The sequence below is a fragment of the Panthera onca genome, chromosome B4 (genome assembly GCF_046562875.1).
Source record: "Panthera onca isolate mPanOnc1 chromosome B4, mPanOnc1 haplotype 2, whole genome shotgun sequence".
Taxonomy (NCBI): domain Eukaryota; kingdom Metazoa; phylum Chordata; class Mammalia; order Carnivora; family Felidae; genus Panthera; species Panthera onca.
This window is the reverse complement of record NC_138345.1, coordinates 77,836,581-77,851,482: the sequence shown is the minus strand read 5'-3', so window position 1 is coordinate 77,851,482 and position 14,902 is coordinate 77,836,581. Positions and strand designations below refer to the sequence as shown.

Genomic DNA, 14,902 nt, shown 5'->3' with positions numbered 1-14,902 from the left:
TAAACCAGGAACTCCTCTAGTTGAAGCTCAGCCCGATGGACTTCTTCCTTCCCTGAGGCACTTCCCCAGGATCCTGGGACTCTGATAGACACGGATGGAATATCACCGGACCAAGATGACCTCTAGGGTCATCACAAAATGAAGATGAAAAAGGACCATTAGACATAAAGGCAGAGAGCCATTCAGCTGGCAGCCACAACATTCTAGGCAGGAGGCCCTGGGTAACAAAGCCCTCCTCAAGTTAAGTAGGAATTAGAACAGCTTGGATTACAATCGCCCAAGGACCTTGATCTAGGAGGATGTTCTTTAAGAGACGTAGTTTTGAAAACCCATCAGCATGATAATCCTTAGAGGCCAGGTCTTGGTTCCACGGGTTGGATATAACCGCATCCATCCCACACCCCAACGCAATTCTGCTGACAAAATCAAATCACTCAGGGAATGAATAAAAGTTTCCCAACATTTCACCAAGAACAAGATGGCTGCCTGAAATTAGTCTACTTTCCCTTTTGCCAACCAGCTGGATGGTACCCATGGTGATGGCTTTATTTCAGATGGGGTGCTTGGGTTGGGTTTTTGATTGGCTCCCTGGTTGCTAAGAAAATGGTTGCCTTGGTTTTTCAGATTTAAGGGCCACAGTAAGCGCCACGTGGGAGTCTGCGTGGGAAAGGAAGTCTGTGAAGAAAATTTGCTTTGGCTTCTTCCTCATAGAACTCCCTCCCTTCCCAAGGTAAATTTAGTTTTCTAACCAAAAAAAGAAAATGAAAAGGTTCTCTTATTTCCATAAATTCTTATAGGACATATTTGGAAATTTGGTTCCGTTCCTTTTTTTAATCTCCTCCCTTCTCCAAATGTCTGCTGTTCACTGGCACGTGGAGGTTGAGGCAGCGACTGTTCACGTTTCTGACAGGAGATACAATTGTACTGTTGTAGAGTGCACTAGGCTCCCAGTCTTTGCCAGATACTGAAGAGGGGTTTCCCTACCCTACGGGGCACGAAGGAGATTCCTACAGGGATACTAGGGATCACATCCACATTGTCTCAGGTAAGATCTCAGGATGATCTTTTCCGTTCCACAAACAGTAATACAACGTGGAACTTTACGAGCTAGAAAAGATCAATTAGGTGAACATAAAGGTTTAGAGAGTGACGTGCAACCTTGTAAACTGTTACTGGCCCCACGTGCCCGACACGGCTAAGAATCTGGTCTGGGGGAAGACGAGATAGCCAAAGGTTTGTGGGGTTCCCCGTACTTTGCTGCTGTACATTTTCAGAGGGGTTACCGTAGTCTCAACCTCAGGCGCACTGGGAGGTGTTTTCAGAGAGGGCCTCACAATTCCACCAAGATGGTGGGGTTAGCAGACTGTGAGGTTTCTGAAGGCAGGGCTTCTCTCAGTCCAATTCAACAATGTTTCAGCACCTACAGCATACGAGGCACTGGGAATTCGCTGGTGAACAAGAGTCCCCGTCCTCACAGAGCTTACAGCCACACCAGGAAAGGCGGATAGCAAATAAGCAATCGTATGGATGCTGCCTGTCAGTTGAACAAAAGAGTGAATCAACGAATCATGGCAGCAACAGCTATGGCCAGTTGCCTCTATAAGGAGTGTCTGAACCTGTTTTACCTGAGAACCAAGAATGCCAACTATCATCACGTCTTCATTCTTACTTCGCCAATGGTCTCCCCGCCTCCCACAGCCTCGCTGCTTTGAGAAGTGAGACCGTACTGCTCTCTGCCCACACCCTACCCCCAGTCCTCTGAAATATCCCCAAGCTGATGGCTCTGCTGACTGTGAATTCTGCTGACTTTACTGGATCCGCGTGAGCATGTCTGCCAACGGGCTAGGTGTGACACACAGCAGGCAGGATTTTCTCATTATTTACATGATTCTGGAATGCTCCACTGTGGTTTCTAAGCCATCGGTAGGTAGAAGCCTGCTTCTTTGGTTTGGTAATCCAAAAATTAAAATAATGTCAGAGTTTCTGAACTGAAGGCCTGAGAAGCAGGAATAATTATTCATTCAACGCTGGCTTTTAATGCTGTAGCAATCATTAAACACAGAGGGGCCAGCGGTGAAATAGGAATGGAGTTTCTTTTTTTTAATTTTTTTTTTCAACGTTTTTTATTTATTTTTGGGACAGAGAGAGACAGAGCATGAACGGGGGAGGGGCAGAGAGAGAGGGAGACACAGAATCGGAAACAGGCTCCAGGCTCCGAGCCATCAGCCCAGAGCCTGACGCGGGGCTCGAACTCACGGACCGTGAGATCGTGACCTGGCTGAAGTCGGACGCTTAACCGACTGCGCCACCCAGGTGCCCCAGGAATGGAGTTTCTTAATGCCCTTCAACTCCCTCTCAAATTCTTCAGTTCCAGCCATTCATTGTTCTTTGCTTATAGCGGTTCTGTCTCCTCGGCTTTAACAAAGCGAGTTGAATACTAGGGGAGGGGACAGTGGAATGTCTGAGCAGTGAAAGGCTATGTGAGCATTAGGACTTAGAAAAGGGAGAAAAGGCTGGGACGGCTTCCTACTCAGGAACACAACTATGACTGTCTCTCTCCCCTGAGCTACCCCTGCGTCTATTTTTTTATCATGTGTGTGCTGGTGGGTGGAGGGTGGAGAATGAGTATAGCAGAACAGGAAGGGAAGGAAGAGCACAGGGAGAAGAGGAAGAAAAAGGAGAAGAAAAAGGCAGAGCTACCACTCCAGTGTTTCTATCCAACTCCGTAGAGGAATGGAAGCACCAAGGCCTCTGACAGGAAGCCCGCAGCACCGAGCAAGCACAGCAAGGTTCAGCCCCACAAACATTTCTTGAGCATTGACCTTGACTAGACCCTGCGCTAGGCCACTGTAGTAATCAACTACAGAATTGTTGCTCTACACCAACAGTTCTGCTGTTCTGACGTCTTTGCCAGTAATAAAATATGCCTGTTGGAGGGGGTTCATTTGTCTTTCTCAACTTCCACAGATTCCCAGAGAAATCCCATTCTTGTCTCCAAGTGAAGAATAAAATTAGCCAAGGTTCTTAAGCTAGTGTTTCTTAGATTGGAATTTTTTTTAAGTTTATTTACTAATTTTGAGAGAGAGAGAGAGAGAGAGAGAGAGGGAGAGGGAGGGGGAGGGAGGGAGGGAGGGAGAGAAAGAGATTCCCAAGCAGGCTCCATGCTGTCAGTGCAGAGCCTGATGTGGGGCTTGATCTCGTGAAGTGTGAAATCATGACTTGAGCTGAAATCAAGAGTCAGACACTTAACAGACTGAGCCACCCGGGAGGAGCCCCTTAGCTTGCAATTCTTATGCTCTGCAGTTATTTACCTATAATCTCAAAGTATAAACCACAAAGTTTAAAGATGCTCTCTCAGACAATGACCTCAATGAGAATTAAAGAAAACAGACATAAATGAAGTGTGGAGGCAGCTGGTAATAGTCAATTCAATACTCTTTTTGGCTTGATACAGTCTCAAGATTAGTCTAGGTATAGTCTAACTCCTTGCTCACATGTGAGAAGGGAAACACTCGAAGAGTTTTTCTTTCTGGGGGTTCTCCCTTTACCACAGACGCCCCTGCTGAACTCTTTTTCTCTGAGTAGAAGTGGTATTGGGCTTAAATGACTCAAAAAATAACTTGTTCCAAGGACACCAGGAAATTCTGACTCTCCTTACAAAAGGAGGGGCTGGGGCGCCTGGGTGGCTCAATCGGTTGGGCGTCCGACTTCAACTCAGGTCATGATCTCACGGTCCGTGAGTTCGAGCCCCGCGTCGGGCTCTGGGCTGATGGCTCAGAGCCTGGAGCCTGTTTCCAATTCTGTGTGTCTCTCTCTCTCTGCCCCTCCCCCGTTCATGCTCTGTCTCTCTCTGTCTCAAAAATAAATAAAACGTTTAAAAAAAAAAAAAAAAAAAGGAGGGGCTCTGGGTATTGTGGGGTTAGCCTGGGGGTTTGAACTCTGAAGAACAGCAGTCTGAGGCTTCAAGAATATTCTGGATCTACAGTGGGACAGCTCAGCTAAAGCAACATGAATCAAAAGAAGAGGATTCATGCAGGATCAGTCAGAATCTTGTGAGAGAAAACCCAGTTACGGAATCTACATCTGACGAAACAAAGGGGAGCCTAGAATACAGACCACAACCGGACAGATGGGACACCCGCTGGGGGGCTGTGGTGTAATGGAAAATCCTGACATTCCTCAGCGGGCCAGGCTGTGTCACGGAGGAGCCACCTAATACGAAGTTCAGGCACTGACAGCAACACTCCTGCAGATAGGCTATGATTCAACAGCGGCTGCTCTTTTCCTGTGGCACAGAGCGCCGGAATAAGAGGGGTTTCAGCTTACCTATTCACACATCAAATATATTTATGGGTATGTGGGGGTGTTTGATGAGAGGCAGAATTAGGTGCAATCAAAATGCACAGTACATTAGTCCTTCAGGGAAAAGCAAAAGGGTTGTAGGGTGCTAAAAAGGAAAAGAGGAAGGTATGTTTTGGGGTAGAGGGCAGGAGGGGGGTTCCATTATTTCGTATCTTCACACTTCAGTCTATATCCTTCGTGCCTCATATCACCCTGCTGGCCCCTCGTGACAATTACAGTCTTCTTGAGATCTGCTAGCTCACTCTTAAATGTCATTCCTTCATACTTCTTATCTATCTGTATACAATGCTGGCAGCAGCTTTGAAGTCCTTATTTGATTCTCTGCATGCAGACATGGGATGCTGGTTTCTATAACAAGTAGACTATTCCTAAAGTTCAGAGTCAATTTTTGCAAAAGTCAGGCCAAGGGACAGGGATTATATTTATCGTGCACAGGACGTAATTTTATCTTGGTGGTCTGGGCTGACATCAAGGGCACATACCTTCTACTAGTGTATTTGTAACAACACTCAATATACTGTTGATTCTGTCCTTCCGTCCATAGGAGGCCAGTTGGTCCATGGAAACTAAGAGAGATCCAGGGCCTTTCTTCTTAATTTCCACCTCAGTTGTAGCCTGAAAACAAGAGTAAATCAGGTGAGTAAAGTCTTATAAAGGTTAAAGCTGGGTCATACTGGACAAATTGTCCAGAGTGTGAGCACAAACATATGCTCTTTGTAACATCTTTTTACTTTGATCCTACAATCCTATTAACCTCAAGAAGTAGAGTGAAACATGACCACGGATCATCCTTAGCGCTACAGATGAGATGACCAGGTTAAGTTTGTACAAACCTACAATTAACCAAAGAATCTGGCTGGGACCCAAACGCCTCGTCTGGTCAACTCCATGCACCTGGTGCAAAGACCACATCTTCCGGGGCAATGACATCAGAAGGAGAACCTGAGTTTTCCCATCTCAGTCTCATATCCACAGCATTTGGCTAGAATTTGACCACATGATAAAATAAGTCGAATTCACCTCTATTCGACATTTCATTAAAGGGCCAAGTCCCTGATCACACTGAATGCTATAGATGTTGCTTCCTTCATGGGCAGGGGCACCATCACTCTCTCAAACTGTCACTTCTAAATGTCAAACCTGGGCCTAACTGAATGTTAGCAAGTTGAAGTTCTACCCCAAATCTCCCCCAAGCCCCGGCAAAGAAATATGGTAAGGGTTTTGCTATTTTATTAAAAAAATTTTTTTAATGTTTATTTATTTCTGAGAGAGAGAGAGAGAGAGAGAGAGAGAGAGAGAGAGAGAGAGAAACACAAGTGAGGGAGGGGCAGAGAAAGGGAGACACAGAATCCGAAGCAGGCTTCAGGCTCTGGGCTGTCAGTAGAGCCTGACACAGGGCTCTAACCCACAAACTGTAAGATTATGACCTGAGCTAAAGTTAGACACTTAATCAACTGAGCCACCCAGGCATCCCTCACTATTTTAACTAAATATATAGCGCTACATATGTTTATCTTGCCTTTGTTACAGTCTACTTTGTAAGTTAACCTGCAATGTTCAAATTCTCAAACAAAAAGGGCAGAAAACACCATCAGCGTGTCATACAAACTGTTTTTTACAAGTTCCATTGTGGGGAATACTGGTAGGGGAGATTATAGCACAGCGTTTCTTAATGTCCCTTGCCCGTGCTCTCTGTGCCAACCTGCATATGCTACATTAGGCCAGGCTCAATGCAGTGGATTAAAAGCTAGCTTTCAAGTAACCATGCCGTCCACTATAACACATCATCCAGGTAATGTTGGCTGTCCCTTCCACTGTGAAGGCAAGAAGACAGACACTCACCATTTCTCAGAGGACAGGGAGGATATATGTTTATATGAAGCTAGAAAAGTCAGTCTGATCAGTACCAGAATGACACTAGCTGTTTTGAAAAGAAAATAATTGTCTCTGGAGAGCTACATCCGAAAGGCTTTCTGTCCTTAGGTATGTTTCGATTTTAAGAACTGTACAGAAGAAAGTATCTGGCACATCATAATTTATCTTATTACAGTGTTTCATCAAGCTGTTTCACGGATTCAGACATTTGGTTTACCACTGGGTTTTGTTCTGTTTGACAGAGCTACAGAAGAAATGGAAAAGAAAAAGAACTGATTTCCTTGGGAATTCCTGGCTGTATTACTATACAAACAACTGCGAATGTAACAACGACTTGTTGACCATTACTGTCAGGTCATAATAAGATATATTTCTCTGGTGAGCCACTTTCTGCTCCAATTCCCAGCCTGATATTCATGACACCTAATAAATCCGATTAGACTCCTACATTTTAAAAATGACAATCGTCTAAAAATGAACACAGAAAGGCCCCATACGGTGGATATTCTTGTTTCTGGCATTTATTCATTCCAAATTTTTACTGAGCTGCTCTCTGTGGATCTACAGTACACAGTAGGTAATTTTCATAATGCTGACTCTGAAGGTACTGTAAGATCTACTGGACTGGCTGATTCATCAAGAAAGGATGAAACTGCATTTAAAAATTGCTTTGGTTCTCCTCTTGCACTGTTGGTGGGAATGCAAACTGGTGCAGCCACTCTGGAAAAGTGTGGAGGTTCCTCAAAAAATTAAAAATAGATCTACCCTATGACCCAGCAATAGCACTACTAGGATCTACCCAAGGGATACAGGAGTGCTGATGCATAGGGGCACTTGTACCCCAATGTTTATAGCAGCACTCTCAACAATAGCCAAATTATGGAAAGAGCCTAAATGTCCATCAACTGATGGGTGGATAAAGAAATTGTGGTTTACATACACAATGGAATACTATGTGGCAATGAGAAAGAATGAAATATGGCCCTTTGTAGCAACGTGGACGGAACTGGAGAGTGTGATGCTAAGTGAAATAAGCCATACAGAGAAAGACCGATACCATATGTTTTCACTCTTATGTGGATCCTGAGAAACTTAACAGGAACCCATGGGGGAGGGGAAGGAAAAAAAAAAAGAGAGAGAGGTTAGAGAGGGAGAGAGCCAAAGCATAAGAGACTCTTAAAAACTGAGAACAAACTGAGGGCTGATGGGGGGTGGGAGGGAGGGGAGAGTGGGTGATGGGTATTGAAGAGGGCATCTTTTGGGATGAGCACTGGGTGTTGTATGGAAACCAATTTGACAATAAATTTCACATATTTAAAAAAATTGCTTTGGTTCTAAGTATATCTTACTGTTTTCTGGACTTGCTGGATATAACAAGAGATAAATTCTTGAGACTTTAGTAACATTAACCTTAAACAAAGTTAATAAAAATGCTGTCTAAAGGAACTAGTCAAATCATTAGATTATTATTTAGTGGTATCTATTTGAAAGCTAAAATAATTTTTAGCTTGGATTAAAAACTCCACATAAAGAGAAGTTTATCCCCAAACTTAGTATTAAGATGGAACAATGATTATTTATATCTTTCTACGTAAAATGAAAATAAACTGTAACAGGGATATGTGGTGACAACCTCTATAACAACATTAAAATTCGTTCCATACTAAGGCATGTTATAGAACATATCTTAAGTTTCAAAAAAGAAATAAAAAAGACACCAAGAAAAGGAAGTTTCAAAGATCATACTTAGGGAACCTTACAGGGTAAAAAGAGAATTCATTATGTCACCTTTTTACACAGGCTACAGCGTCTACCACAGATCCAAGGAACTGGTTCCACTGAAAAATCTTGTGGTAGCAGTAAGACATCCAGAAAAATCCCCTTAGGTTTATAAATGAAACAACAGACTTCTAAAAGTCCACAGATCAAAGCTAAAATCACAAAGGAAATTAGAAAATACTTTGATGATAATGAAAATAATCCATTAAGATTTATGGGATGCAGCTAACACCATGGTTTGAGAAAATTTTACAGCACTAACTGCTATAAAAGACGTAAAATCAATGCTCTAAATTTCCACCTTAAGAAATAAGAAAAAGATCAAATTAAACTGTGGGTAAGTAGAGGAGAGAATATAATAAAAATAAGAGTGGAGATTAATGAATTAGTAAATGGACAAACAATAGACGATTACAAAGGGCAAATGTTGTTTTTTAAAAATAGATTAATAAAATTGATAATTCTCTAGCAAGACTGACGAAGAAAAAAAGATAGAAAACACAAATTATCATTTTCAGGAATAGTAATGGGGACATTACTACAACTCCTACAGGCATTATTGGGATAATAAGAATATATCGTAATTTTAAGCTGAACCATCGTAAGAAAGGAGGCTTCTGTACAATATTTATAGTAGTCAGAGTATAATAAGATAGAGTATCATAATAAATAAACCCAAAAATTTAAGTGGGCTAACCTAACAAAAAAAAAAAAAAAAAAAAGCAAAGGAAGAATAATTGCCAACAACTTCAAGTCATATCACCTTGGATAAAATGAACAAACTTATCAAAATACAACTTATCAAAACTGATAGAAGAAGCAACAGAAAATCTAAATAGCCCACATTAGAAATTGTTAATTAAAAAAACCTTACAATAAAGAGAACTCTAGTCCAGATATCTCTACAAGTGAATTCTATCAAACATTTACAGAAGAAATAATACCAATACTAATACCAATTCTTTCAGAAAATAGAGAAGGGAATACTTCTCAACCTGTTTTATAAAGTTAACATAACCCTGATATTAAACCTAACAAAAAACATTACAACAAAAGAAAATCAGAGACCAATATTCCTCATGAACGGTGATGTGAAATCCTTAACAAAACTTGAGAAAATAGAACCCGTCAATATATACGAAGATAATACATCATGACCAACAGGATTTATCCCAGGAAAGCTAGTTTCACGTCAGAAAAAAAAAGTCAATGTCATTCATCACTTTAGCGGAATAAAAGAGAAAAAAATATCTGATTATCTCAAATGCAGTAAAAGAACATTTGATAAAATTCAACACCTCTGCATAATAAAATTTCTTAGCAAGCCACAAATAGAACATGGCAGTTCCAATCTGATAAAGAACATCTATGAAAACCTATAGCCAACATTATAATTCTTGCTGAAACATTAAATCTTTTCCCACGAATAATGGAAACAAGGAAGAATATCTGCTTTCATCATTTCTATGCATTTTGTATCTGAAGTCCTAGCTAGTGCAATAAAGCAAGAAAAATAAATAAAAAGCATAAAGGTTGCAGTTGCTGTTAGTCACAGAAAATATTATTGTGCATGTAAAATCCCTATGAAATTTGCAACAAAAAGACCTAATAGAACTGAGATGTTAATTTATAAGGTCATAGCATTCAAAAACTAACTGTATTTCTATGTTCTGACAACAAATACCTGAAAATAAAAAGGTTTTAAATTATACCTTTTACAACAGTATCAAATACTACAAATACCAAGGAATAAATCTAATGGAAGATGGGTAAGACCTCCACTACAAATTATACAACTTTGCTGAGAGAAACTTGAGAAGACTTTAATAAACGAGAATAAAACCACATTCACAGATTGAAAGATTCAATATAATTAAGATGCCCATTATTCCCAAATTGACCTATAGATTCAGTGCAATCACTATAAAAATTCTAGGCTCTTCTGAAGAAACTGACCAAAAAAAAAAAAAAAAAAAAAGACTCTAAAATATATAGACACGTGAAGAATCTAGCAAAATAGCAAAATAATAGCAAAAAATAGCAAAATAATCTTTTTTTTTTTTTTTAATTTTTTTTTTCAACGTTTTTTATTTTATTTTTGGGACAGAGAGAGACAGAGCATGAACGGGGGAGGGGCAGAGAGAGAGGGAGACACAGAATCGGAAACAGGCTCCAGGCTCCGAGCCATCGGCCCAGAGCCTGACGCGGGGCTCGAACTCACGGACCGCAAGATCGTGACCTGGCTGAAGTCGGAGGCTTAACCGACTGCGCCACCCAGGCGCCCCAAAATAATCTTTTTAAAAAGATCTGAAAAGCAAATTAATCTCTTAAGAGATTGTTTCATGATCTTTAAAATATTTTTTGTTTGGAAGGCTTATGCTATCTCATTTCAAGACTATAAAGTTACAGTAATTAGACAAGCGTAGTATTGTTATAAGCATAAACAAATAGATCAAGGGAACGGAACAGAATCCAGAAACAGACCCAAACATGTACATCAGTTGATTTTTGACCAAGATGCCAAGTCAGTTCAGTGAAGGAAGGAAAGTCTACATTTTCTTAATGTTTTACTTTTTGAGAGAGAGAGAAGAAAGGGAGAGAGAGTGTGCACACACACAGAGGAAGAGCAGAGAGAGGCTGTCAGAGGATCTGAAGTGGGCTGTGTGCTGACAGCAGAGAGCCCAACGAGGGGCTCGAAGTCACGAACTATGAGATCATGACCTGAGCTGAAGTTGGACGCTTAATCAACCGAGCCACCCAGGCGCCCCAAAAAGTCTTTTTAACAAACAGTACTGAAAAACTAGATATTCATCCAAATCAACTCCTTCTAATTTCATACACAAAAATTAACTTGAGCTGAATCAGAGACCTGAATGTAAAACCCAGAACTGTGAAATTTAGAGAAAAAAATAACTTCACAATTTGGGGTAATGGCAAATTTTCCTAGAAGAAAAAAAAAACAAAACCTGATACATTGGATGTCATCAAAATTAAAAGGTTATGTATCTGATAAAGGACTTGTATCCATAACATATAAAAAAATCGAAATGGGCAAAAGATTTAAATAAGCAACTTAATGAAAGATCTATGAGAAGCCAGTAAATACATGAAAAGATGCACATCGTCATTAATCAGCAGGGAAATGCAAATTAAAAGCATAGTAAGACAACAGTTTATGCCTACTCAAATGCTAAAACAAAGACTAATATCACCAAATGTTGGCTAGGATGGGGGGCAATTGGAATTCTAATACACTGTTGGTAGGACTATTAAAAACAAATAGTGTAACTGTTTTGGAGAGCTGTTTGGCAGTTTCTCGCAAAGCTGGACATACATTTACCATATGACCCAGGAATTTCATTCTGAGGTAGTTATCCAATATAAATGAAACCATTTATCTGCCAAAAGAGTTGCACAAGAATGCTCTCAGCAAGCTTCTTCATACTACTGAAAACTGGAAACAACGTGAACGTCCATCAACAGGAACATGGACTAACAATTTGGAGTGTACTTATACAATGAAGGACCCAATCAATCAATACTCATCAATAACAAGAAATAAACTACTGATACCCAACATGGATGTATCTCAAAAAAACATCTTGTTGAGTGAAAGAAGCCAAATAAAAAAGACATACCGCACGAGTCCTCGAAAATGAAAGCAAACTAATCTGTGTTGATACATGTCAGAAGAGGCTGCTCGGAGAGGTGAGGGGATCGAGTAGGAAAATGTACTTTTCTGGGAGAGTCTTGTGGTACAAAGGGGTTTAGGGGACAATTCTCAGCTGGCCAGACAGCTCCTGCTCCACCACCTTTGTTCCCACACCTTTGGTAACTCTTGGGTGGGGGTTACCCAGTGTACTATTGCGATATTGATCGTGCAGTAGAATTCCTTTGAGAAAGAATACGAAAGAGTGTGTAAATGCGTAGAAAATGTTATTTGTATTATGGAAATAAAGATCAACCAAGTGAGAAAAGCAAAGGCTATTTATTCTGAGCTTAAGATGGGGAGTCAGCCACCATCACATGCGTTTCACCAGAGATGCAAAGGCAGGCAGGGGAGTGGGAAAGCTTTCGCGTGGAAAAAAGGGAAGGCTTCAGGTGTGCCTGGACTGCAAGGCTGTTGGCATGAGGGCGCTGCAGCTGGGCTAACTAGAAGCAAGGCATCCTAGGTGACTGATTAGGGGTGCATATTTGGCTTTCTCGGGTGGGTCCGAAGGTGAACACAGAAACAAAAATTAGGGAACTCATCAGTTATTAATCAAGCCCTGACCACCTGGGGCTGATTGTTATAGAAGGTATCATACCTTCCTGGATTGTCACAAGAGATAGCAGACTGGCTTCCTTACTAGTGTGACTTACGGCAGGCTGGCTGCCTGGGTTGTTTACCAGAGATAAGGGGGCTGGTTTCTCGGGCACGTCGTGGGTGAAAGTCCTATTTTATATATGGCCTGGTCATCGTCAGAACACGCAGCCTCTTTGTATTCATCAGATGTGACTGATTAATGGAGAGAGAGGGAGCAAACATGTGTTCATCACTGTTAGCTGCCTGAGATGATACAAACTAAAACTACTTATGAAGAACATCACTTCAAAGTGCTAAGCACTAACTGGGGGCTAAGACAGTATCCAGAGAAAAATAAATCTGTAGTAAGTAAACCAGGGTACACAGGAATCCAAGATGGATGGGTAGTTCCTGAAATCCCTCCTCCCCGGGTGAGGTTTTGAAAGCTGGGACTGAAAGTCTGGGCTGTTGTTTCTCTTTTCAACTTTTACAACATTGAGATAAAATGCACATTACAATAAAATTCCCCATTTTAATGGTTTCAAAGTGTGCAATTCAGTGGCTTTTAGTATATTTACAGTATATTCCAGAACATTTCCATCATACCAAAGAAAAACACAGTACCTGTTTGCAGCCAATCCCCCTATTTTCTGTCTCTATAGATCTATCTCTTCTAGACATTTCATATAAATGGAACCATGTGGGGGCACCTGGGTGGCTCAGTTGGTTAAGCGTCTGACTTTGGCTCAGGTCATGATCTTGCAGTTCGTGGGTTCAAGCCCCACACGGGGCTCTGCGCTGACAGCTCAGAGCCTGGAGCCTGCTTCCCATTCTGTGTCCCTCTCTCTGCCCCTCCCCTGCTCATGCTCTCTCAGTCTCTCTCAAAAATGAATAAAAACATTACAAAAAAACTGAAATGGAACCATATACAGTAATATGTGGCCTTTTGTGCCTGGCTTCTTTCACTGAGCATAACGTTTTCAAGGTTCATTCGTGCTGTGGCATGTAACTATACCTTGTTCCCTTTTATGGCCGAATGATATTCCATAATAGGGACATGCCACATTTTATTTATCCATCCCTCAGTTGATGGGCACTTGGGTTGCTTCCACTTTTTGGCTATTATGAATAATGGTTTTATGAATATTCATGTACAAGTTTTTGTGTGAACACCTGTTTTCAGTTTTACCTAGGATCATATGGTAACTCTATGTTTAATTTTTTTGAGAATCCGCCACTGTTTTCCAAAGCAGTCATACCATTTTACATTCCCATCAGTGCTGTTGGCTATTGTTTCTTGTGCCAGATTCTAGCCAACTGAAGGCTCTCCCATGTACAGCAGCTTCAGAGGAACCCTTCCTCCAGAATCTCCTTGGGATAGTGGGGGGGGGGGGGAGGGTATAGCTCAGTGGTAGAGCATTTGACTGCAGAATCTCCTCGGGATTCTGTCAGGGATGTCTCTGCTCTTGGCTTAGCTACTCAATTCTTATCACTTGGGAGGTAGGGAGAGGGCTTCCTCCTTCAACCATGCTGAGACCCGAGGACCAGAGGAGAGATCACATACTCTTTCCTTCCCCTTCCCTATCTCCTCAGGTCATTTTTTATTCCTGTGAGTGGAGGCGTTTATTTCTTTTGTTTGTTTGTTTGGTCTCACTTTGTTGGGGAGGAAAAGAGGAGAATTCACAACGTTTTAAAGTCAGGAGCTTCTGCCTTTTTAGAACTCAGCCTCTAAGGAGGTTTCACGTAAAACTATCAGTAACAGAGGAAGCAACAAAGAGCCTCAATTACATTCTTTGAAAGTGAAACTCAGTGCAAATTTGTTCCATTTCTCTCAACCCAAATGCAAAGTTTATTACGACATTTAGCCACTGACTTCCAACCTCCTCAATTGTAGCTGTACTTCTCAAAGAGATATCCTATAACACCTGCAGATGGCAGATTTTGCCCACATTTCTACAGATCTGCCCAAGGAAGCACAACTAAATCGCCTTCCCATGGAAATACATGAATGGAAATTTATCAGGTAGTTACCTTTTTCTTGGAACTAAAATTTAGAGCGCTTTATTTTTTTAATGTTTATTTATTTTGAGAGAAAGAGCAAGTGCGCGAGCAGGGGAAGGACAGAGAGAGGGAGAGAGAGAGAATCCCAAGCAGGCCCCATGCCATCAGCTTAACCGACTGAGCCACCCAGGCACCCCTGTAGTAATCTGCTTTAAAATAGTTGTACAATAATTTCTTCTCAGACAAAGGATCTTTAAGGTATTCCTTAGAAGGAATACAACCCTCTCCAAGTCAAGCAATTCAGTAGAAATCCTAACGTCCACATCTCAGGACTAAAAAGGCCAAAAGAGTGGAGGGAAAGAAATGGAAACTGGCTTCTGAACACCAAGAATGGACCAAATAATATGCTTCACATTTTATAAATGTTATTGCATTTAATCTTTACGATTGCCCTTTAGCAAAGGTCCTTTTATCTCTTTTTCACAGATAAGGAAATGGGCTTAGAGGGGTTATGTTAATTTCCCAGGATCACATCAGTAAATAAACTGAAGGACTCAGGCTTTAGAGCTGGTGCGGCACACTGGTTACTGGCCAGTGCTC

At 41.3% G+C, this 14,902-nt stretch overlaps 1 protein-coding gene across 6 annotated transcripts in view; it reads right to left on the bottom strand.

Annotated features, from left to right (window-relative positions):
• SCN8A (sodium voltage-gated channel alpha subunit 8) overlaps nt 1-14,902 on the bottom strand; it is a 177,248-nt gene that overhangs the window by 43,166 nt on the left and 119,180 nt on the right. For all 6 annotated transcript variants that reach the window (XM_081796162.1, XM_081796165.1, XM_081796166.1 and 3 more), the window contains exon 13: nt 4,845-4,977. In XM_081796162.1, the coding sequence (XP_081652288.1) occupies nt 4,845-4,977 (133 nt within the window). The remainder of the gene's footprint in view (nt 1-4,844; nt 4,978-14,902) is intronic.